Raw genomic sequence first — 25,707 nt, 5'->3', positions numbered from 1 at the left:
TCTCTCGCTCTTTTTCCGCGCTCGCACACACACAGACACACACACGCACACACACACCGCGTCAGCCTATACCCCGCTGACCAGGCGCGCGTCACCGTGCAGCATTGGGGAAAAATAGAAAATTGTATCCAAATATGAAAATATTCTGCGTTTTACCTTAAAGGAGCTAAGTCTCGGCAGTAAAGGCACCTGGATCGACTGTCGCTCAGATCTCACCAGAATGGCATCACAATTTAGACATTTCCCCAAGATAATCAATGATAATTAATCTTCCGCTATGTTTTTAAGTTGGATCGCAGCATTTTGTCAGGCTTCTCATTAGGCTACAGGACTTTTACTTATAACGCACACCTTCAATCTTAATTAGGATCAGTCTAGTCGAAAATGTCGGCTGCAAGGTGACATTAAAGTATCCTGTTAGCCTTAAAGTTCCAGTGCGTCTTGACTTTGCTACAACATTGGAAATATGAATACAAATACTTAAATAGCATTGAGAAAACCCTTCAATTTGAACTCCAGCCAGTTCGAGGCTACTATTTAGCATCCACAGATCCCAGTCAATGTTTGTTTAAAAAACAGTTTTTATACGCCGTTAGCACACACACCTGTGCAGATTTTCATTTTATTATTTATTTATTTATTTCATTCTACACACCCATTATGTGTGCTTTGTCCTTTGTCGTCTGGATCCAAGTTTGGTATGTGGGACAAAGACTGCAAATTTCTTTTTACCTACTGCAGTCAAATGTAATCAATATTGACATTTAGCCATCCAGCATGATCAGAAATGAGGCAGCCTTTCAACCAGCCCATTATTTAAAATCACTACAGTTCAGTGGCTTTGATGCCGGGGTCTGAAAGGCTGGCTCAGAAAGATGATTAGGATTGGGAGAATTAGGGTGACGAATAATCAATATTCAATAAGAAAACACCAATGGGAAGGTGACACTCAAACGTCACAGCGAGTCCCACCCGATGAACCACTGAAACATGAGATTGATGCTTTCAAGTACTTTCCAGGCGCGGCCTCCAGCCAACCTGTCTGTACTGTAAATCAGCCACCGCACATTAAAATATGGCACTAATGTGGTCAGCCGGATAAACGGCGAGCACTCTGACTCACGGAGGGGTGTGCTCATCATCAGCTGGGGGCGGCGGCCCCTGTCATTCCCTTCCATTTTTCCGCTTGACGGGCCGATCCAACCCGTCTTCTTGAACCGTGGGGCCCAGTGGCACTGGTGACGTAACAAGCCTCAGGTAACAGCAACGCCTCTCGACTCTGGCGGAGGAATCGCATCCAGAATGTCAGAGTAAGCAAAGCGGGCATGTGCGGGAGGCGGTAACCTGTGGCGTGTCACAAGCCATCACTCTCAAACCAGACGTCCACTTTCCAGCAGCGTGTGATTTGAGGAGCTCAAACATTGGAACATACCAGTCGTCTGCTTTTTAAAGCCTTTTTTTATTGAGAAATGGAGATTTGGGGAAAATTCCACTCTGCAAAGTTGGCTGTGACCTTTTATTAAAAAAAAGCCGACAAATGTCAAAGCGTAACAATTTCAAGAATGAGTGATTGCTGACCTGGTTTGACATGTCTGAAGAGGAAAAATGAGAAAATACAGAACAAAAAATAGTACTGCGGTTTTTAGAGACAGTAAAAGTTGCATATTTTCCTTTGAGTGACATGGGAAAAGCACTTATTTCGTTCTTTTCAACATACAAATATGCAACATTTTTAACATTGTTCAACTTCAGCCAGGTGGACTTGTGGACGGTCTGACCTTTTGACCTGAGAGGCAGTAGTGTGATGAGCGAGGACTCAGGCTCAGCACTCGGCTACAAATCATACATTAGTCAGTCAGTGTGAGGATTACTTGGTAATAACTGCACTTAGATTACCAGAAACAATTCATTTAATAAAGACAGAGGGCCCAACATGTCCTCTATGAACCCTGATCAATAAATCTATCTGATAACTGCAAAATCAACAATACATCTTTGATTCACCACGGGACCCCTTAAATTTGCTGCATGGTCTTCAGGTTTGGAGACACCTAAAATGCAACGGACAGAGGACAAGGAGGACAATATGGACATTAGAAATTTGTGAATGAAGTGAAAATATGGCAAACGGCAACACCACTCGCCTCAAAGTCCGTGCCAGTGCAGGCTTTGATATCTTCAGGAGTGAGCCCCTCCCACACTTCTATCAGAGTCAGGCCTTTGGTCTGATCGACGTCGAACACAGCCTGGTGAGGACAGAGACAGAAAGAAAGAAGAATTATCTAGTAAAATGTCATGTAGTCGGCCTCCACGAAATGACGACAGCAGAGCTTCAGGTGGGGTGGGAAGCACCGCTTTAGTGTCATCCACAAACGGCAAAATTCCGTTGGTCTAAAGCATCCTCAAAGGGCCGTTCAAAACTGCACCAATGCCGACTGTCAAAGATAGAATAGTTTTAGTTGTTCTGCTGTTTGATAAGTAAAAGAAGTCAAAAGAAGCAGGAATTACAGGGCCGCTGGTCTTCAGCAGACAAGGAGGAGATGAAGGAATGACAGGAATGAAGGAATGACGGGAGTTCAGACGTAGGACTGAAAAATGAATGACCTTCAGTGAGTACTGAGCTGCTCTGTCTTAAAGGTTAACTTTAAATTTCAGACCTCAAATGTCACCATGGTACCACTGCTCAGAAAGGACCTGCGCCTCTGCCTCTGTCTATGTAACAGTTGTGTTTAAATACAAAAATATGCTAGTTAAGCTTCATTCTGGTGGACATTTTCAACTACCAGCTGCAACTACCACCTGCCGGCTGATTTTAAGCCCGTTTTAAGATCATCAAACCTGATCACGTCTGTCGTCTGTTCTCCAGAAGAGCAATGAGACAAAACAAGAGAACATAAACTACTGTAATACATATAGTAATGCTAATTTCCATATTTATGCACACAATGAAAAAAAAGGCGGGGGGGAGGCTGAGCGAGTTGAGCTGCTCTCAGCAGGGGCTGACGGGCTCAGCCACAGTCACGTCGAGGCAAAGCCTGTCAGGACTCTCTGCTCATTAGGAGAGCACAAGCGCGGTGACAGGGCAGGAGGCAGATATCTCACTCCAGGATAGCGAGACAGATAGAACGTCACGAGGAGGACCGGGGGGGTCTGCTGTTAACAGAGACGCTGACATGCAGCCCTAATTGTGACACCGCGCAAATCCCGGCAGTGCAAAATTGAAAAATTTTGTAAAGGCGCGGTGCAGAAAACACTGCAGGGGCCGTGATCGGTGGGTGCAATGTAAGAAAGAGATGATGACGAGTGAATTTTGAAACTGCAACGTCACCTTTTGTTCGGCGCTCACACTTTAACCTACATCATATTAACCCTGAACGATTGAGTCAAACAGTGAAGCCACAGGTTTCCCACCCACCCTGAAGGACAACCTTCCTTTCACAATCTTTGGGTGTGTTTAGGAAGTTTGGAAAGCTCCAAGTCTTAAATGAAACAAGCCAATAAATGTAGTAGCAAAAAATAAAATACAAAAAGCCAATAAAAAGTCTGCAAACTTGGTTTATAGGCTCTTCTTTTCTACTTTCAAACACCTGAATGTTGTTTGGGTCTAACAAGGTTTCTTTCAATTGATTTATTCAAACTTCATATTTTATTAAGTCAGGAATAAAAAAACACTGACAAAACTTGCACTGATTGTTTGCTGGGGGAGCATAAACTCATTTAGATTTACAGTACATTTGTCAAGTTTTTTGTAAATTACCTTAATTTACACAGAAATCCTTCTGAGTGCAACTCCCACTGTTAAACCACTGAATTCCACCTTTGGTATTCCTGCTGATACAATGGAAATACAGTAAGATCGTATGGTGCTGCTCAGTAAAATGATTCATCAAAATAAGCCACCAGGTAACACAGTTGGCTTGAGGTGATGAAATCAGAGAGGCGGCGCCGAGGCTGTTAAACGGGATTTAACCTTCATGAATATTGACAGTTATTAGTCACACCAGCACCACAAAAGGCGACTGAGCAGATAAAAGGACAGAGGGGAAAATAAGACGGGGAAAGCTCAATAAGACGTTGGCTGATAGGTCATATTTTCAAGCATGTTCTGAAGCCACATCACTGCGGAGGGGTCTCGTTCTTACCTTTGCTCTATTTGCCTGACACACATCCTCATACGTAGGATCACAGGCATGATGCATCACCAAGCTCCTTACATGAACCCTAACCAGCCCAACTAACCCCCAACCCTAACCTAACCTCACCTAACCCGAGGACCAGCCAAAATGTCCTCACTTTGCTAGTACAATGTGGATTTTGGCATTCATTAAGTACAAAAATACAAAAATACGCAGAGCTTTTATCTCACACATGCTTGTAAAGATTCTATGCCGCGCGGCACTTATAAAATCCACCAACTTCCAACAGAATGTCCGCATGTTATCACAAAACTCGAGATATTACCCGAAGCCCTGTGTGGTTTGCAGTATGAGGAAATTCAAAGAATCAATACTGAAAGAATGAGGCAGACGCAGACATGAGGCTTATCAACTAAATAAATAAATGGAGCACTCAGCCCACTCACTCAACCGCTAGGAAATTATAAGATGTTGCAAAATTGATAAGCTTCTCAACAGAAATCGTGATGAATCATGAATTAGTGGTAAATTCATTAATGCCCCTGCCATCGGCCAGTGTGCGACGCAACATGCCAATCTGTCAAAGCATGGCGTGTGGCGACGTGACAGGTCTCTGCCATCGTGCCTGCGTTCTGTTGTTATTGTACATTCAGGAAGTGGAGATGGACAGGCAAAACAAACGGCATCAATGTTCGATAGAGAAATTTGTTAATTTGGGGTTCAAAATGTGCCCAGTAAGGATAATGAGGCCAGAAATTGACTGCATGATCTGAGTAGTGCAACAGAAATGGGAGCTCATTGGACCAGTCATGATTTTATGGTCCAATTTCAGCCTGACAGTCACATCCCCGAGTGTCCCGATAGTCGTGTTACCATCCACGGTCCCACATGCTGCGTTTTCAGATATGTCGTCCTGGAAATACAAACCCAGACTATTTGCTACGATTGTGCACGACGGTGACAGAAAAGCCAACTCGTCTGGGAGCACAGACAGCCCCGCGTTCAAATTCACTTCCACTAATGAAACTCAGCAGATCTTCAGTAGCTCCATCTGCTTTGATGTGTTTGAGGTGCTGTCAGCCAACTATGGGAGTGGATGATTGCAGTAACTGGTAAAGCAAACAGAAAAACACACCTTTTCAGTGATGATGCGATCCACACAATGTTTTCCGGTCAAAGGTAGGCTGCATTTGTCCAGTATCTTGTGCTTCCCTCCCTGAAATAAACAGCAATTTGTCAGTAAACATGACTGGAGGGGGACATTCAACTGAGCTCAACAAACATATTCAGCGTGTTTGGTGATATGTAAATCATGTACATCGCTGTCATTTGCTTAGTTGTGCTCACGTTCTAAAAGCAAAGCACGCATTCAAGATGTGACCATCACAAATCATTGATCATAGGACCCCCCCCCCCGCCTCGCCCCCTTCAAAAAGGAAACTGGCTTCAGGCCAGTAAATTTATGTCCACCTGCTGCACCATCTGGACAATATTCTGTAGCCGGGCACCAGACAGGCTCCCCTGAGCAGGAAAAAAAGCCTGCTTCTATGAATACGGAGCGTTGCGTGGCTCTTGCGTCACACTGGGCTGGACTTCCTGACGCTTTAGCTGGGTTCCAAACCGCTATTACAGGAGGCCGTGTGGGAATACTCATGTGTAACTGCAGCCTCACTTGAACAAATGGTTTGCGTGTCATTAAAAATGGGCCGAGGATGCCCGTTAAAGGTGCATTAAGCAAATCCATTAACAAATTTATCCCTAATGAGTCATGGCAGCCATTATCATTAGAAGCAAACACAAGGTGAGCTGGTGAAGCCCAAGTGGGGGGGAAAAATGAGAAATTTAATTGGTTTCCTAAGAAAGGACTGAGTCCTTTGTAAGGGCTTTGTTGGGCAGTAAATCACACACAAACACACACACACACACAAACATGTTTACACACCTTAGCCGAGTGCTCCATGGTGACCACCACCTTGGTTCCTGCGCTCGCCACCAAATCCATGGCCCCTCCCATTCCTTTCACCATCTTACCCTATAATAACAATAATAAAAACGATAATTTTATCAACTATAATTAAAATATTTCTGAGCATACCGAGTTATATCCCCCACTGAAAGTTGTAAAAACACTGCTCTCTTCCACCGACTAATTCCATCCTCGCACGAAAAATGCCCAACAAGACTTCAGAAGGGAGGAAATCTGCACAGTTTGTGATGGATCTCCAGCTTTAGAGAACGGTGGTGAGGTCACAATGGCAAAAGCACGAAACGTTGCCAATTAGAGACAAGAAATGAAAGTGCTGGGGTTGATATCTGGGGCTGCTCAAAATACTGAAAAATTCACCCTCATACTTGTGTCGTTAGTCTGACGGGGAGAAACAGGAAACCTTTCAAACTGGTCTAAGAAATTGGTCTGGTGGCACGGGGAGACTCACGATTGCTGAGCTCTGACCGGAGGTAAGACTGAAGCAATGCTAACTTAATGCTGAGAGTCCTGAGAACACTTTCAGAGGTGATATGGACCACCTGGAATCCCAGCCTGCTGGATAAAGGGGGTCAGCCATATAAGAACACGGATTTTATGATATTCACAAATATAATCCTTTAATATATTATAGACTAGCTCCAATTTATTTAATAGAATTGCTTAGGTGAGCTGGTCAAATAAAATTACATATTTAAACAAGGTCATGTGGGCATAATAAAATTTTGTGTACTGAAGTCAAAATGAAAATGAAATGAAAATATTTTCTATTCAGAGTGTTAAAAGGAATGCTCAAAATCAGCCGTTTGAAAGGTCAAAAGACTAAAACTGACAGCTGGGTGAAGAAATAGGTTCCTGTCCCTCATTGTTCCCAATAAAGGAAGCTTCCAAATCAGGACTGCTGACATGCAGATACAGCCACGGGGGGATGACTGAGTAACTGGATTAAAATCCCATTTGGACATCAATCATGTGAAGAGGCTGCTCTGCTCGTCGCTCAATAGCCAGGGGACACGTATGCCGGGTGTGGTGCATCACCAGGCTACTGTCTGCCTCTGGGGAGACCAGCTGGGACGAGAAGATATCAGTTGAGGGAGTGGAACGGTGGTGGGGTGAAAATGGTGGAGAAAAGCAAAGACTGAGGGTCCTTTTACGGTAATTATCCCGTATGTAGTTGATTATATTTACAGAAAATCAACCGAGAGAGCTCTCGACAGCTGACAACACAACCTTAAACATGCTCCATCATACCTAAAGGATGCCAGCATGACAGAATGGTTTTAGAGGTGATGGCCATGGAGCCTTTTCCTCTCCTCATCCCTTCTGGCTGGTTCTAGTTTTACATTTTTCCAAGCGCCCTCGCCAATAGTGGTAAGGGTGAGGTGGTATCTGCAGCCCACAGAAGTTGCTCGAATAGTGCAGCGTCGCCGTACACGCTGCGGCCAGAAGGTCTGCTGCGTCTCCCAGCACAGTGGCGAGAATGTGGAGGAGACGCCAGGAGACAGGCCAGTACAGCAGGAGATGTGGAGGTGGCTGTAGGAGGGCAACAACCCAGGAGCAGAACTGCCATTTGCTCCTTTGAGTAAGGAGGAACAGGGTGACTGCCAGAACTGTAGAACGTGACCTCCATCAGTCCACTCCTGTCCAAGAATCCGCCTGTTAAACAGACTCCATGAGGGTGATGTGATGGACGTGAAAGACGCCGTGGAGAGGATTCTCCAGCGTGACCACGGCTGTGGTGGGTCGGCCGTGCTCGGAGGAGGAACATCGTTGGAGGGCAACACAGACCTCCACATGCTGACCTGCCGCTCCAATTTACGGCAAGAAAAGTCAACATGCTTATCAAACCACTGCAGCAGCACGGTTGTCTATTTAAAAAATGCTACATCAACAGCAATAATAGGGAACATGAATAGCAAGGACCATTTGTAAGAAGTTGCAGTAAGAGTTCTGAGGCATTCAGTCTTGAATGAATGACAGGAATAACAATAATAATAATAATAATAATAATTACAGCAATATTAAAAAAAACTATTAGAAAATAACGTGTGTGCGACTTGACCCCATTGCTTACATTTCCAGTGGCCCAAATTGTTGGAGGGATTGGCATAGCTGCGTCCTTATCTGTTCCCGCTTTGATCTAAGCTGCTTTGTGGGGCAGACCTCGGCCTTATCACAATAACTCCGTGATGAAAAAGTCATTTATGAAATGGCATGATGGGATGTGCTAATAACCTATTCCAGCTTACCAAAGTGGTTTTACTCACTCGTCCAAAGTTCGATTTCTTGGCTTGAGAAAAAAAAAATTAAAAATCAACATGTCCGACTTCAAATATTAAAGCCTAAGTCTAAAGACTACATCTACCGGGGCGCCATACTGTCTACTGTCTGATTTCCACTTAAATACAGGGGTTGCTTCTCCGCAGACCTGGCTACAGGGCAGCGCTAATAACTACAATAACCACGGCTTCCAACAGCAGCGTGGGCGAATATTTTTAAAGAATTAGCGCAGCTTTGATGATATTCAATCTCCGGGTCTGACTGTAGCCCCGCTGGTTTTTAATTGAATTTACCCTGTTTCCAGTTATCTAACCCAGTCTTAGCAACAGAACGCCTAAAATAATTGCAGCTAAGTCAATTTTTGAGCAAAAACATAACATTACATAACGATTAATTACGTAACAACTGTAATGTTACATATACAGCTACTCCTATAAAAATGTGCACTTTTACTGCTTTTAAATCCTTCACTTAGAGAGTAATGGGAATATTTCCATGCACCAGCTCCCACAGACACTTTCTTTTTTTAACCCTGGAAGCCGCAATTTTACTTTTTCAGGCTCCCTGAATTATGTCTTTGAAATTAATCCTTGCCAGGGGCAGATATACAGGAACCCATCCGTATGCTAATTAGATCTGTGTTTCAGAAGATGTGAGTGACGGAACATCCGTTCATACACTGTCTAAAGTGAGGAATAATGCGGGGGATGGCAGGAGGTGCAGAACCCAGATAAGACGGGACTTCTCCAGTTAAAGCTCGACTCATATGACATCTATCATGACATGTGAGGGACAGACGAGGTGTTACCTGGGACAGATTTGCTTTATCAAGCTCTTAAAAGCAACAACAACAAACAAATGTGTTCCAATTTATTCTGCCGTGGCCTCGATGTATTCAGAATCAACCCGGGAGTCATAATTTGGCCTGAACTTTTACTCGGCTTATCAGCGGCTTGTGTTTTGGGTGGGGTTGCCGTGACAACAGAGAACAATTTCCTCCCTGGTTATGAAAGAATTCTGTTTCATGTCAGAGGCAGATGCAGCAGGGAAAATGACCTTCATCACCATCCGAGAGTTCTTGCAACGAGTTGAGTCTGTCTCCCCAACAAATACCTCCGACCGTCTCTCTGGAGGTGAAACTGCGACAGTTTTTGCCACCCAGACTTGTAATGACGAGGAGGAAAATGGCACAAAGATAGATCTGTCAAATTTAAATGTGCTTTGGACACAGTGTCATCTATCATCTTAAAACATCAGCGATGACCCACAGTTTATATCAGTCTTTAATTAACATTTAGATGGGATCCTGATTCTGCTTTTTTAAGTACTCTTAATGGGGTTTATTCCTGTTGAAAAGAACGATCTTTTAAAAGAGGAAGCGTTCGGTTAATTCAGTTGATTGGGTCTCCTCAGCCACATCAATGTGATGCTCTAATCTCCATCACTTTCCGCAGCCATTATTAAAATCTTCTCCATCTGCTGAAGTGGTAGGAAGCATAAGTCTGAGATTTTAACCAAACAACCAGAAACAAACGTGCTGTCTGTTGTGGTAAAGAAGGAGCTAAGCTAAGAAGGACTTCCAAGTGTAGACCAGGAAGCACTGCGTCTCCCAGCTGGCCTGGGAGCTCCAGCTCTTCTGGGGAAAGTGGCCGGGGGAGAGGGAAGTTTTGGGAATGACCTGGCTATAAACGAGGGAGAGAGAAAGGGAGGCCGGACGGACGGATGGAGATGGTGATGATGGAGGCTAAATAATAAATAATAATTATTAAAAACACATCGTCTTTTGTCAACCCAAATATGGTCACAGAAAGTGCCTAAAATAACAAGCTCACCACTTCCATAGTCTCGTGCACACAAGTCAGGTAACATTTACAGAACTAGACAAACTACGGCTTAGCTTTACCTTATTGCAAACTAAAAACCCCTTTCCAGATTAATCCTTTAATAATACAGCAGTGAGGCGAGGGGAAGTGAGTCAAAAGCATTTTGCTCTTAAGCAGCTCTTTCATTAAAACTGTCATTAAGACCTGACATAAGCACTTGAGCTACTAACAGCTCAGGGTATCGCAGCACTGATTCAGTTATACTGAGCCTTTTCACGGGTTGCAAATTTCAGCTCTCAGTTTGAGGAATATGAAGGAGAAAAAAACCAGATTTCAACATACATACATCTGACAGGAATATTTATCACCGCACTTAAAGAGAATCCAGTCTATTTTTTCCCCACCTACACATTCAGTCTCTCTCTTTACTCTTAGTTTTAGGGGATTTACACGGCCCCGCGAACGCAACAAAATATTACAATGGGAATTGTGTTACATCTGCAGATGGCTGAGGCCAAAATTTGCTGGGAGAAAGTCAAGGCGGGTACATAGACAGACACTGTGTGCCAGAAAATATCAGCGTCTATGTCATCTGTGAGGTGCTGAATGAAAGAGCCTTGTGATGAGGCAAGCACGATAAAGCTTGGGCAGCAAACTAATAAAACACCACGCTAAATCCAAAATGCCACCCTTTATTCTATTATCCGTTTCTCTCCATCTATTATTTTTACAGAATTCTGGCTGAATGGAGATGCGAGGGCATTTCTGAGCCCTCGGCTGGAAAATTTGTCATCTGCATTTTGCATATTAAAAACGCTTAAAAACGGCATAATCACGCTGAAATTACCACGTCCTCGACTCCTACGTACATTTCCAATTTCACGCTATGCACCCACTTTTGATAGTAAATAATAATTAGCAGAGATGGACCGTGCATCTGTTTCTGGATTATTCTGCTTTTAAAATAAAAAGGCAGATATCTTCAATCCTCTCTGTGTTCTGAGGGGAGGAGCTCATAATATGAAACAACCTTGTGGACTTCAGTCAAGCAGAAAACACTGTGGTCAGGGGGCATTCTGAAGGTGCCCTCCCACATAGGGCTTTTAATGGGCTTCTGACCTTAGTAATCACCAAGGAGGACTCGGGCCTGCGTGGTCTTGAAACCAATTGACCTGATGAGACAGTTGCAGGGACTCGTTTACCCATGACATTACTGTACACATAAACAATTCTTATCCCCTGATCTGCTCACATGGAGGGGATTCTGGGGGTTATACACATCCAACATTTCAATTAAAACATATATTAACAAATCAGAAGGCCAAGCTGCTGCACGACAACATGCGCCTCTCGTCTTGTCCTTGCCTGGTTTGTGCTTTGATACGAACCATTAACTCAACGCCGTAAGAGTTTTATATGAGCGAGGGCTCAGCTGGTGTCCCTCACAGATCATCTTTGAAGGGTAAGGATTTGAAAGTCAGAAGAGATATGTGCCATCACCGGCAAAAAAAATAAAGCAACTTACTGGGATCATCCAGTTGGCCAAGTCTCCATATTTTGACACCTGCATCGCCCCCAGCATTGTCAAGTTGATGTGACCTCTGGGGGTAAAAAAATAAACGATGACACAAATCAACCCAAGAAGCCAGAGAAAAAATTGGAGTGTTGATGTTGACAAAAGAAATGTCACAATAATAGCCCTTAAATCTGCAGGTTTCCCTATAACCTGCTGCATGATATATGTATGATATGATGTACTGAAGGCCAGTGCAGTCAGCATTTTCTCCTCAATGATCCTTTTTTCCCCCGTGTGTCTTGCAAGGTTAAATGTCTAAAATGCGGATAGCACCATTATAGCACCATTACAACATGTGGGGAACTAAAATAAACCAGGAAATCTGTTCAGGCAACCTGCAGGAAAATTAAAAAGCCCCTTAAAAATTCCCATTCTCCATCGGCGGATGCAGAAATGGGTAGCAGGTGTGAGGAGACACGCAAATGCAGGCTAGGAAGTGATACATTCTGCAATAAATAAGGGAAAATGTAACAATACAATCAGAGTACAAGAAGAAGCTGTTGGGGGGATTTAAGGGAACAGGACTCACAATTCACCATATGTGGTGCTATTATTTCACAGCACTTTCAGACTTTTAACTGTGTTTGCCCAACGCAAGCCAGAAACAGACACACACACGCGGGCTGTTTCTGTTTGGTCCCCACTGGTGTGACTGGACAGAGCTATTCATGAGCACTATTGAATTTCCACTGGGTGGACAAATAGAACTGACGGTGTTGGGAGTGCGGGTGGGCGATCTCAGACAGCTGGCGAATCAATACGAACCGGGGACCTCGGGAATATTGGCAAAGCTAACATCTTATGCTGGTGATGGAAGGCATTTGTTAATATCCAGGCGTACAAATCAGAGCTACATCCTGTGGTTAACCTGAACTCACAGCAGGCTCAGCGCAGGCTGTCTGCAGCAAGCCTACAGTGAATGGCAGAGACCATGCACGACAGAGGAAAACACAGTGGTATTGGTAGATTTAAGTATGTTTAGCTGACAGTCAGCAAGATTCCGAATCTCATAAACAAAAGGGCTTACCCTCGAATCATGGCAAATGACTCATCGCTAGAGAAGTAGGCCGCCCCAGGCAGCACAGTGACAGTCTCCTTCCCTGAAATGATTTATTTTATTGATAAATTATTCATCCATCATAGCAAGGAAACAGTGGCGATGTACACCGCTAAACCTTCAGCAAACGCTCTATTATTGGTGTAACGACAACGTGACCTCACAGGACTTTAAGTTGTTTTATTTGATTCTGTGTGCGTATGTAGACACCTCTCACCAGCATTGATCAGGTCTGCGTCCACGGCGTCTTCGGTGGGGTACGGGCCCTAGACAAACAACAGACAGACTGTCAGTCACAAATGCGGTGCTCTCGCATACATCAATGGACCTGGGCAGCCACCTCACAATGGGAGGCTGAGACGCCGTCCCATTTTTCTGATGAGACATTGATTTTCTCCGCGTTCAACAAAGGCAGCAAACGTTGTGGCTGCAGTGGAGGGAAGACAGTATGGCGGGTTTAAAGAAGCCTTTTAAGCAAGAGGGCCTACTGTACATTCAGACAAAACTGGAACTGCTGGAAGAAGCATCCACAGCCTTCGTCTAAAGCCGATTCATAATGAAAAGGAGAATGGGAGCTGGCAAGAAGCGTCAGGCAGGCATTATGTCTTAAATGAAAAGTCCGGCACGTTTCAAACACAGTCAGCAACCAGTCTTTGTACTGGCTGGCGTTTGATTATGCTAAACCCACAGTGCAGTTCCATGTAAATCTGTTTACTGCAGCATCAACAACAGTGGGAAAATGGGAAGGTTGTTAATGGACGAGAAATTCAAAGAACCGATGCCTGGAGGGAGGCGGGGCTGCGAGCGTGCATCTTACCAGTCCTAATATTCCATTTTCACTTTGGAGGTGAACGGTGATATCTGGTTTGATAAAGTTGCTGGCCAGCATGGGGATCCCGATGCCGAGGTTGGCTGAACACGGGGGTTAAAGACGGCAACCAAGCTGCAATGTAAACCAGCTACAGTGTAACAAGGAACAAAACTCTGCCGAACGGAAACCGGCACTGCACTAATTAACGACATCCAAATTAACTGAGGGGATGTTAATCCGAAACGCTGTGGTTAATCGCTGACGGCGCGTTGTAAAACTGACGCCGCGTTCACCTTGGAAGGCGAACGCTGCGACTGTACCATGCAAATGGTTAACGCTGAAGAAATCAAGGATTTGCATAATCAACTTAACCAAATGCTATTATTCATGTGGAAATGAGCACAAGATAATGCACATCTGTCAGGGTTTCTGTTTCTCTAGACCTGTTTTGGTAATCAGCGGGGAAAAGATGACATCGATTTATGGATTGGGTGCTTGTTTTTCTGTTTAAGGATACCATACATCCCATCCTGGAATTCTAGAGCAGCCCGTCGAATGATCCTTTCCCGAACGATGTCCGAGTCCTTCTTCGGTTTGAGCTGCGTCTGTTGGCTTTTCTTCACTGTTCGTTTCTGGAAGCATGCAGAGGCACGGTCAACATAGAGAGGAAACAGGAAGTACGGGGACACATTTGGACAGAATTTAGACTATTACCCTTCGAAACGGACCAATAATAGAACTGTATGTTCAATATGCAATGCAACTCAGTTGGTTTCCATTTTTTTACCTCAATCCTTTTCTCATAGCTGCCTCCCTTGACAATTCTGTTAACATAGACACTGGGGATGTGGATGTCCTCTGCGGCAAACGTCCCGACGTCCACCACCTCCTCCACCTAAGCAAAGATGCAGAATGATGAGCTCCGCCCTCACCTGTAACACGTCTGGCTACCCTTCAGATTAAAGCCCAGATAACGGCACGCGTTGATGAAACTACGCTACCAGAAAATAACCTCTGCCTTTGAGCTGTGAAATTCAACACATAAGAGTTTTTTTCCTTTTCTTTTCGCCGTCCCGCCGGCTAACCGCTGGAGATTGCTGGAGTTTACGAAGCTCTGAACAGCGAAGATGAAACACAAGGAGATGTTTGTTCTCCAAATAGGATTCTGCAGGATTAAAAAAATATATTACGTTCTCATCTCCACGGAGGGAAAGGTTAACATTCGGAGGAGATGGCCGCAGCCACATTTCCAGTGATAACTAAATGTGTTTGTGCAGCTGGAGCTGGCCTGTCTGAAAACACAGTGCCAATAGATGACACACCGACTACAGAGAACAAAGCTTGAACCTTGATCAAAGGTGATGGAAATTAGTGTGTGTTAGGAGTGCGTGTCGCTGCTGAAAGAACTCGGCTCAAACCAAACACCGTTGAGCCACTGGCTCTTAAACTCTCTCTGCATTTTAGCTTCCACCAACAAAATTACAGCTTTCTGTCGTTTGAGAGAGCTGAACTGGCATGCTATTAGCAGGGGAAGTGGCATATGTAACATCCAGAAAGTTTATTTCTGTCGACTAGCGTGGCGGGGGACAAACTGGCTATTGATCCATGTGGAGAGGGTCAACGTGGCTGGGATAGAAAGCCAAGAACAAATGCACCTGGTCTTTTCTCCTTAGGTAACAAGGGACCGGCATGAAGCCGGTTTACAGCCTCCATCCTGAACACCTGGAATGTGTGGGCTCGACTAGCTCTTGCTGCCTTGCTCTTTTCCTTATCGCAGTAAGACAACATATAAAACAGCACGCATGATAAATAGGATCCTGGAGAGTTCTCTTTCATTTTCCAGACAGAAAACAAGGGCATTTTGCTTAAAATTGCACAATATTTTAAGACAAGATGACCACAATCAAGCATTAGGATTACTATTCAGTGCGGTGTAGTTCAGAGCGTAACCCATTTATTCCATTTACATGGGGGGGCAAGCAGCCTTAGCAGCAAACTAAATTGAATCTCTCCATATCTCCAGTTCCTGCCTCAGCACTCAGCGCTGACTGAGAGGAGTCAATGGCTGGGAGTGAATCCCATCTTGGTGTTGTCATGGATACACAGGCTTTGGTCTGCAGCGAGTGAGGGCCACTCAGGAGCGTAAAGTGATTTTAGATTCTTTTTCTGGTTCTCTCGGTCGGGTTATGGCAGGTCTCGGATGCCCCACAGTGAAAACAAGGCCAGAGAAGATGAGATTGGCAGTGCAACAGGACTGATGGAGCAGTCCCACACATCCGCCCACATCTTTCTCTGGAGGGCTTGATCTGTCTTTTGTGAGAATGATAATTTCCACAGACATCCTTATCAAACAGGACCGGGCTCATCATATTATAGAACAGCTGGAGTCGTAAAATGGGGAGGCGAACTGCAAACGTGCCTGAGAGGCATTTTTAATGAGTTTCCATCCGCAACACTAGCAAATGTTGTCTGAGGTATTGAATAATGCGCCAGTCCAAGTCCAGAATAAAAACCAAAATAGCAGCTCACACCTCTTTCCCTCATCTATTTGTTGGCACCCTTCATTCAACTCAATTTTCAATTAGCCTTCTAAAGCAAAGTCAGAGCACAATAACCAGCTCATGCAATTTAAATGTTCCTCCCACATTAAAAAAAAAAAAACTCTGGTCCTTTCATCCAGGTGATGTGTTCCGGCTGCAGTGGCGCTCAGATGCAGCTCAAACAGAATGGGGACCAAGGCGCTATTAAAAGAATACAGCATAAATTAAATAAAGCACAGCCACACAAGCAAATGAGCAGATATATGCAGACAAAACCAGCCGAAATTCAGATATTCCCATGTCTGCAGACATCAGTAAGGGCTGAGAAGAAGTGAGCTGGCAGGAGATTAGAAGGAATCAAAGAGCCACCTAGGGTCAGAACATGCAGAGATGGGGCTTTTGCAGGTTGTGAGCTCTGCTAAACTCCTTCCTTTCAAAATGGAAGAATCCACAGCCTCCAAGGTCGCCAACGGAGCTTCCTCTTTGTCACAAACAGGACCTCTTTTTAACACCCCTACATCTGACCACATTAGGGAAACCACCAGCGTGCTTCTCACACAGCAACTATGTTGACTGCACAATCTGACCCAACACTCGTCAGTGAAAGTTGTTAATTTTGGCTGACTCTATCCGTCAGTGCAGGTTATCTATTATTAAGGTCATCATATTTGTAATTCCAATGCCCCCCCCCCCCCACACACACACACACCTAGCTGACTTTGTGTCTATGCCAACTACAGGTGAAACAGTATGTTAATAAGTCAAAAGCACCCAGGGGCTATTTCCTTTATTGCTTCCTGGCTGGCAATCAGGAGAAGAAAATTAGACTGATCTCTGCAACGTATGATACCGTTTTTGCGTTGATTAGTGATCTAACGTGATCATTTATCAACTACATGGAGCAGTTTTTAACACCTCATGGTAAAAGAACAACAGACGTGATTTGTGGGTAATTTCTGGGCTCCTTGTTACAAAGCAGGAGCCTTTTATTTCAATTTAAGATTCATTCTTTTTAAAACATTTTAACTTCATGTCCTTCAAGTATGAGCGATACCATGGCTACAACTATCAGAGCACGGGGATGACAGCGACACCACACTGTCATTACCCTGTGTATTTTTAGCTATTCCATTTTCCTCTCGATGTGTGCGTGTGTGTGTGTGTGTGTGTGTGTGTGTGTGTGTGTGTGTGTGTGTGTGTGTGTGCGTGTGTGTGTGTGTGTGTGTGTGTGTGTGCGCGCAGGGCTGTGTATTTGGCCACTTGGCTGAGCTCTGCTGCCACTTTTGGTGCTGAGCTGCGGCTCTATCTTCCAACCCAGAATACTGACAAGGTGAGCAATCTGTTCTCCCCCATGAAAGGCTGCCTTTGCCTCTGACAGTCTTTATCCTCTATCCTATCTGGAAAACGGGAGGGACAGCGAGCCACTGCAAACCTGGACGGCGTTACGGGGACTAAAAATACACTATTTTCAGATGACACCTGCAGCTGCACTCGCTGTGCAATGTTTACATTGCAAAGAACATATAAAACTCTGTTCACCTGTGCGCACAGATGATAGACAGCTACTAGGGAATGTTGACCATGCAGTCAGTATGTAAATTTGCCATCTCCAGTGTTCAATAAATCTGCCCTTTCCTAAAGCCCTTGCTCTTCTCTCTGTTTACTTTCAGAGCTGAATTCATTTCTGCTTCAATCTAAAACTCAAATGTTTCATTACAGCCTTCTAGTGCAATTTGAAACATGTTTTCCCCACAATTCATCTTTAAAACCATTTCTGCAAACTAATTAACAGTATAATGACAGTATTAAAATGCTGCATCCATAATAAACCAGAAACTAGTTACAGTAATAAAAAAATATATATTCTGCTCTAAGACATCAGATAATGTAATAGATCCAACGTCTACAGGCAGACTGGCTAGAATTACCTAAATTCTTTCATAAAATATGAACTGCCCTTCGTTACAGACATACAGCTGTTAATAGGAGCAATGCAGAATCTCCATCCAATCTAAAGTGACTGTTCTGGGGGCTGTGGGAGGAAACCCACGCATGAAACCTACGCGGATAAAAGCCCCGCGTCGGGACTCAAACCCGAAGCTTTCGTGCCGTCGCCCAATTTCAGGTTGGATTTTTTACCGAAATGAGTTATTTGGCTGTTGAATGTGCTTGGTGGGTCATTCACAAGTTTCTTCCTAGTCGTGAGTTCTGCTGTCAAGGCTACAACACATCCTTGAAAGCAACGCAGTAGTTATTCTGCACCAAGGTTGCACACATCACAGCTGAGCTGTCCTGGAGGAGGGTAGAATACTGTAGTGTTTGCTGAATAATGCTGATATTTTACCACAGCAGGCAGCGAGGTATTTCTGTTAATAGATAAGACCATATATAATCTAATATTTAATGCTATCAGACTTGATTGCATGGTTTAATATGTATTGATACATCCCTGCTGCTGCAGTGATGTTTTACTAGTCATTTTCAACACCAGTTGTAACATAACAAAATCTAGATTTTTAAAGTAATTTGGGGGCTTTTTACCTTTAAAAGTGAAATTTCAACTCAGCGATGACACAGTGGGAATGCTGGAGCCAGTCCAAATGCCAAATGCGCCGAAGTCTTAATTATTTGCCGACATTAGCTTGAATAATAGAATTAATCAAGGGCACCGATCGCAATCAGGTTTCCAGTCGCAGGCTAACAAGGCATCTGTGATGGCGCGGAAATTACTTAATCGGCCGTGATGATACCTATATTTTGTCAAAACAAGGCACAAACAATAAATAATCATCAGGTTTTACATAAAATGCACTGTGGAAGCTAATCAATTTCACCTCAGACCTGTTTAAAAGAAATACGCCCACACATGCATCCGCAGATTAAATCGCGTGTGCGACTGTCTGTCTGTTTGCACAACTACACCGCTATGCTGCATTCCCACAGGGAGGGAGCAAAGTCACTGACTTTGACTTTAAATGATCGTCTCAGGACAAAAGCCGCTGCTTAGATTAAGCCTTGGGTGCATTGTATCCCACAATGCACCGGTGCCTTTCACTAGACCAGCGATAAGGGAATAAGCGCACCAGTTGAATACCCGTGAACATTCAACGGCTGAATAGCAGGCTTGGGTTGCCTAGCAACCGTGGCGGGAACTGGTGATGATCTGGTAATTTTTCCAAGTGCTTTCGTGTCATCTCACGCTCCGGCACCCTTCCCCGCCCTCCACAGTTCAAATTCAGCAATAAGCTGTAGGTGTATGATGAGCGGCTCCCGGCAGAGAAAGATGTTTCTAGGAGCAAGTTATATGGACAGCGGGATCTGTAGGGAGCTCACTGCAGGCTGGTCTGAACTCTTCACAAGAGACTTTCTGACCCCGTCTGTTGGTTCTCAATCTCTTCTTAGGTCAATAAGACAAAAGGGCCAATATTGACAATATAGCGCCAGATTTATGACTGAACACGCACTGGCGCTCTGAGATAAATTGTTTTCAGGGAGGAAGTAATTGCTTTAGTCGAAGAGATAAAAAGCTGCTTAATGGGCATCTGGTGTTGGTGTCTGTCGTTTTATTGCCACCAATAAGCAGGCTTGTCGTCGATATCGCTCCTCTGTTGCCTGCGCAGCATTCAGCAGGCGCTGTAAAAAACGAAGGCCCCCGATGCCACAAACGCCCTGACCGGTGCTTTAAAAGCTACACTGAGATGAATGAGGAGGGAATTAAAGTATGTGACAGGTGTCCAATGGGAATATTAATAATACTGCAAAAACACTGGTTCAGACTTTGTTAAATGAATATGAAATGGATGCATTTGTGCATCCACAAGCCTTCTAAGGCTATTTGTGTTTCCAGCTTTTTCACAGGCCTTGTTAAATGAAGTGTGTCGGGCGCATCCTGGAAGCTTGTGATGTTGTTGCATATCGTTTTTCCTTTCCACTTGTCAAATCATTTTGGCTCTCCCCCGCCTCGCCGCAGCCGAGACGGAGAAAATTCATCAAAACCGTCCTGCCAACACATCTGGAAATTTGGGGAATGTGCTTCTCGGGACCTTGTTTCATCCCGTCCCCTCGCTAAAGCTGCCTTTTCTGGGCGCAGACAGATTAATGTGAAATACCGTAATCCAATTACGCTGGCACGTTGTGATAGAGCTCCCTGAGTGGAGGTGTTATTATTGATGTGTCACTCTCTTCATCACCGCTCACACCTGTCTCATGCACCCATAATAATCCTTGGAGGCATCGGCGCTATTAAAGCAGCAGGACTCAGACCTGCAGGACTGATTGAGATATCATTATCTTCAGGGGCGGTTACCGTGGTTACATGTGACAGAATATTGCTGCTTCAGGCCAATTAATACTGTACAGGTGCTATGTACAACTTAACAAAAGGCTTAGGAATCAATGGGCCGTCAGAGCGGCCCACTAGAGGTCCACAGAGAGAATATTGATTCTCCCCATGTGGTTTTAGGCCTTTTTAGTCATCCGCAAACTCAAGCTTGGACGTGGTTACTATGGGATAACTGGTACCTTTCCAGCTAATGGGACCATTTATTGAATTCCAGTCAGTTTGAAGGTTTTCACAGTCTTTTTCACACGGTCTTTTTCTCCAATTTAAATGTTTGTTTATACCGAGGTGTGAAGTCATGTGTGCGTTCAGGAGCTGGAGGAGACGGAGACACACACTGGGAATAGAATAGACGTTCACGCGCTCTAATTTAAACGTGGATGCCAGAGGAAGAATTTGCATTTTTGGAAGGCAAGTCAGGTTCCAAAATAAGAGAAGAGGGCTTCAAGCATCACAATTAGGGTTTCATTACAATACTCTGATAGCATTACTGAGCTTTACCTTTCACTCCTGTTGGAGGCAGATATATCAACTCACATCATGCCACACGCTCATCAGGAGAAGTATCATGGGCACGTCAATATGAAGGCCAAAGCACATTGCTAGCTCGTGTTGTCAACAGGACAACAGCCAACTAACAGGAGGTGGCAAGTTACAAATGATTGACTCTAATGTTAGTAAAGTGAAAAAAAGATGTGAACATTTTGTCGAATCCACATAAATACAGCTGCCCGAAGAACGACCGTCATTTAAAAAAAGATTCTCCTGTGTTACAGTTTTGACTTTGTCAGTTTGATGACACACGTGAGGTTCTGTTCAGAGTTTCATTTCAAATTCATCGATCAATTAGCCCAGATTAGCATTTTAGCATGAGTTGTCACATTGTGTGTGGATGGCTACATGGAATATCAGTTGTTCAACTGAAGTCAGGAAATTCGCTCAAAAAAATCTCAAGTGCAGAATTTAAAATAGCGACTCCAACATTGAGAATGTCAGTTTACTGCAAACGCATTGTTTTCTGGAAGGTCGTACCTCTACAATGGTGGTCTTGGCTGCCTTACACATGGGCTGGTTAAAGTTTCTGGCTGTCTTCCTGAAAGTAAGAAAAGATGACAGAGGAGACAAATACAAACCCGTATTAGCAAATATTACTTTATAATAATTAGGGCAGTGTAAAGGCTTTGTAGCAGTTACTTGAACGGCCGACACTGCCCTCTTGTGGTCAGACTTTAACACACCAACATTAACAGTTTGGTGGGAATGACCTTCCTGAAGATGAATGCATTTAAACTGTGGATGTAGATAAGTCTAAACTGTGTTCAGAAATGTGTTGATGATTGTGTGTAAACAGACATGACGTCATGTTTGTGGAGCGTTTGGTAATGGACTGTTCCAAAGACTATCCACGAGTCAATGCCATCACATGTCCCCAGATCTGCAGACTGTTGTGGAAACACAGGCAGCTCGGGAGCACACATCCATGTTCGGAAGCAGAAAGAAGCTCAGTCCTTTGCAAAATGAAACTGATAAATCTGCCTGCTTTTATTTTCAGCATGATTCAAGCCCGCGTTCCTCCTAACCTTACCTGAAAACAATGTTTCCAGCCTTGTCTGCTTTCCAGGCCTTAACCAATGCAAAATCTCCAGTGATGGCTTTTTCCATGATGTAGTGCCTGCCATTGAACTCTTTCACCTGTTAAAAAAATAAATAAATCAGATTTAAAAGGCATTAGAGGCTGCCAAATTCTGCCTTTCCTGATGTATGTTCTACAAGGATGGATAAAAGTCAGCTGAGTGTGTTCCAACCCACGCCAGTAACCCCATTACCTCTCTCTTCTCGCTGGCAATAGCAATGCTGCCATCCTTGTTGTATTTAATAGGAGACCCTCCTTCCTGGATCAGTGTTCCGTAGCCAGTGGCTGTAAAGAAGGCTGGAACTCCAGCACCACCAGCCCGGATCCTCTCTGCTAGGGTCCCCTGTTAGGAAGGACATGGTGGGTTTAAAAGAATATTTTCAATAAATGAATGCAAACTGCAGCTGCAATCCGACTGTAAAACAGGCACCCCGGAATCAATAAAGGATAGACACTCAAGGTAGAGACCGAGCTGTGTATGCAGGCCTGCTGGTGGGGCATCATTCCAGCTGTTAGCCAAGACTGTTCCTGGTCCCGAGAGATAGTAGTAAACCCCACTGTCGCAAGGAAGCTAAAAACTAATATTTACCTATACTTTCTTTGTATTGACAAATCCTTTTCTACTTACTGACAACCTTAACTGCAATGCAAACATCCAGTATGTGTTTTTTGAGATTACAGCATGGCTGTGGTCATTATGACGGCCCCTGGCAACCTTTGGCCCACCTGCGGCGTCAGTTCCACTTCCAACTCCCCGGCCAGGTACTGCCGCTCGAACTCTGCATTCTCTCCAACGTAGGACGAGACCATCCTCTTTATCTGCTTAGTCTGGAGCAGCAGGCCGAGTCCGAAGTCGTCCACTCTGAATCAACCAGAGGCACAAACACAGAGGTGACTGGGGAGATCCGCTGCCTACTGACAGAAACTTGTTCTTGCCCTGGGTGTCTGTTATGTGAATATGTACAATCCCAACTGTAACAAAAGCTGCAAAATAAATTTGAAAGGAAGAGGAAACTTTTCCTAGAAGGTGTTTTTGGGTTTTTTTTGTCTCACATGAAGTAAATACTTGGAGTTTGGTTTGTTTTGTGAGCCTGTTTTACTACATAACACCCCTGTCAGAGACACTACAAGTGATCAGCTGAACGCTTTTAAAGCTTCCTACTAAATGCTTACTGAACAGAGCACCTCCAAGAATCTTCACCAGCTTTTTTTACTGAGCGTTACTGAAGCAGAGGATTAAAGAAGACGAGGCCAGAGAAAACACAGTCCTGCCACAGCTGAGCACTATAACACCAAGTCCCATTCATCCCTTTTGATGTTACCCACAATGCAGCAGTGTTTAGAGGCTCAATAGAGTTGAGTTTGTTAGACGTATGAAATATTCCCGATCAAGGTTGGAGTTTTCAGCTTTCCGACACACTTAATTTCATCGTTTATGATCTATACTAATATCACAATCCTTTGCATACCCAAGTTTTCCCTCACAGCCTGGAAATGTAACCCTAGTTTCATGAGTTCAGGAAGCATAAAATTAACCTGGTTTTGTAAATAAGAACAATCAATGTCAGCCTAGAATACAAGGACCTTTAGACTTACTGCATCCAATTACACAATAATGGCCAACTCTTTTAAAACCATCTCACCGTTGAAGGACTGGTCACCTGAGCAAGTCAATTTTAACCATTCCAAGGACTCCGGACATACGAAAACAACTTGGTAACTTGTGTCTAACCACAACTTTCTCATCAGTTCACAGAACAGATTTTTTTAAATGCAATGACATTGAAGACAATGTAAATAATAGAATAACCTACAAAGGCCCTTGCCTTGCATGTAAAGTATAAACACACACACACACACACACACACTCTCTTACCCTGCATTGTTACTGACTGCAGTAAGATCCTTCACACCAGTTTTCAACAAACTGTTGATAAGGTTCTCAGGTATACCACACAGTCCAAAACCTGAGTAGGAATAAACATGGAATTCACCAAACAGGTCATTGTAAATACAGCAAAATATGAAAAATGCAATAAGCCGCAGCTATAGAGACATGAAACATCTACCATGAAGACAACACACCCAAAGGAAAAGTGGATTCTCATGTGAAGGTAATGTTTAATATCAGATGGCATTAAAAGAAAACCATAAGCCAGTTTATCCAGTGTGACACGCTGGGAAATATTTAGCAACATCACTCATAACTGGACTATAAATAAAAGCAGAGGAATGTGTTGGTGCTACGTTGGTAGTGATCAGCCAGAGTTACAAACTGCTGCTCGCTCAACACATTCTGTCATGCAGTTTCCCAACAAAACATTAGGATTCACTCCTTAAATCCCCATCTCACCTCCCACTAGGACTGTAGCTCCATTTGGGATGTCTTTGACTGCTTCAAAAGGGTCAGAGTAGAACTGTGAGCTTCTCTGGTTCGAGGTAGAGAAGTAACAGCTGCAGGTCTGCTGAAAGCGAATTGAAAAGTAAACCATTTACTTTATCAAAGACTACCCTCACACAAGAATATGAGTCTTGATTAACAACTGCCCGTGTGCCCGAGGGCAACGCTGCTGTTTGCACAGTGCTGCTGGACCAGATTATTTGGTAATGGGTGAGGAAAAATAAGCAAACCGTTGAACAAATCACACAACAAAATAAGGAAGATATCGGGCAGTTCACAGGCAAGCTCTAACCCAACAGACTCAAAAGCCCCTTTCATCAATTATCAGATCGTTGGTATTCATCCACGCTCTCCAATCATTAAGATATATTTATTAATAGTTTGTCCCAACTGTATTGTAATTTCGTTTACAGATACTAGCAACAGACCTGGGGTCAGCTTCTAACACTCTTGGACAGGTCTGCATGACTAAAGTCCATCCTTCCTTGACCTGTACGCTTATATGCACTTCTAAAGAACAGCCAGGGGTATATTTCACTCCAATTACGACTCAATGAAAAAATACTAGCGGTATGCAAGATCCTACATACTATCTATTACTTGGAAAGTAACGTTATGTGTCACATGCAATGCACAAAGTGGTCAAATAAAAATGCAAAATGCAATAACAAATACACGGAGGGTTTGTGAAGCCAGCAGTATTGCGAGGCCCAGATACATACATATGCCAAACGCTACTATTTAAAAAAAGCATCTGTTAAACTTCGAGCAATTCAGCTGTCAACAAAGGGGGGGGGGTCTGTTTACCCCCGATCTGACCTTCTAGGATTGCACAGCTTCTCCCTGTAATGGTCAACAGGCCAGTGCGTTACTGGGCAGCCTTTCAGTACCGACCTTGTTCAACTGGAGATGAACGGAGGTTAATCTGGCTCTGCTGCAGCCCGAGAGGGTTCCGAAGAAGACGCTGTCCGTCCTGCACAGCGCTCTGAAGGCCGCCATGTTTGAGAGCTGCACACGGGGTTCGTACGGAGGAGCGGAGGAGCAGAGGCGGGCGGGGGGCGAGGCGGTGAAGGCTAACTGCTACGTAAGAGCGGCGGCTGCTCACGTGGCAAAAGCGAGCGCCGCGA

The 25,707-nt window shown here is 44.1% G+C and overlaps 1 protein-coding gene across 2 annotated transcripts; it reads right to left on the bottom strand.

Annotated features, from left to right (window-relative positions):
• Window positions 1-1,440: 1,440 nt before the first annotated feature.
• oxct1a (3-oxoacid CoA transferase 1a) lies at window positions 1,441-25,611 on the bottom strand. Of its 2 annotated transcripts, none has more exons than XM_011615598.2 (17): window positions 25,475-25,611; window positions 24,533-24,644; window positions 24,056-24,146; window positions 22,906-23,041; window positions 22,373-22,522; window positions 22,132-22,238; window positions 21,579-21,639; window positions 14,455-14,562; window positions 14,185-14,299; window positions 13,674-13,768; window positions 13,074-13,122; window positions 12,827-12,899; window positions 11,749-11,824; window positions 6,079-6,168; window positions 5,272-5,352; window positions 2,145-2,246; window positions 1,441-2,051 (listed from the first exon to the last, which is right to left on the bottom strand). In XM_011615598.2, exons 1-17 carry the CDS (start codon window positions 25,577-25,579, stop codon window positions 2,016-2,018), a joined length of 1,587 nt encoding a protein of 528 aa, XP_011613900.1. In that variant the 5' UTR covers window positions 25,580-25,611; the 3' UTR covers window positions 1,441-2,015. The 2 variants fall into 2 exon arrangements, with proteins under 2 accessions (XP_011613900.1, XP_003974849.1); XM_003974800.3 differs by having other exon boundaries at window positions 24,533-24,641.
• Between the last annotated feature and the right edge of the window lie 96 nt (window positions 25,612-25,707).

This window comes from Takifugu rubripes, chromosome 21 (genome assembly GCF_901000725.2).
Source record: "Takifugu rubripes chromosome 21, fTakRub1.2, whole genome shotgun sequence".
Classification (NCBI taxonomy): domain Eukaryota; kingdom Metazoa; phylum Chordata; class Actinopteri; order Tetraodontiformes; family Tetraodontidae; genus Takifugu; species Takifugu rubripes.
The sequence above is the reverse complement of the archived record's forward strand: the minus strand, read 5'-3'. Positions and strand labels throughout refer to the sequence as shown.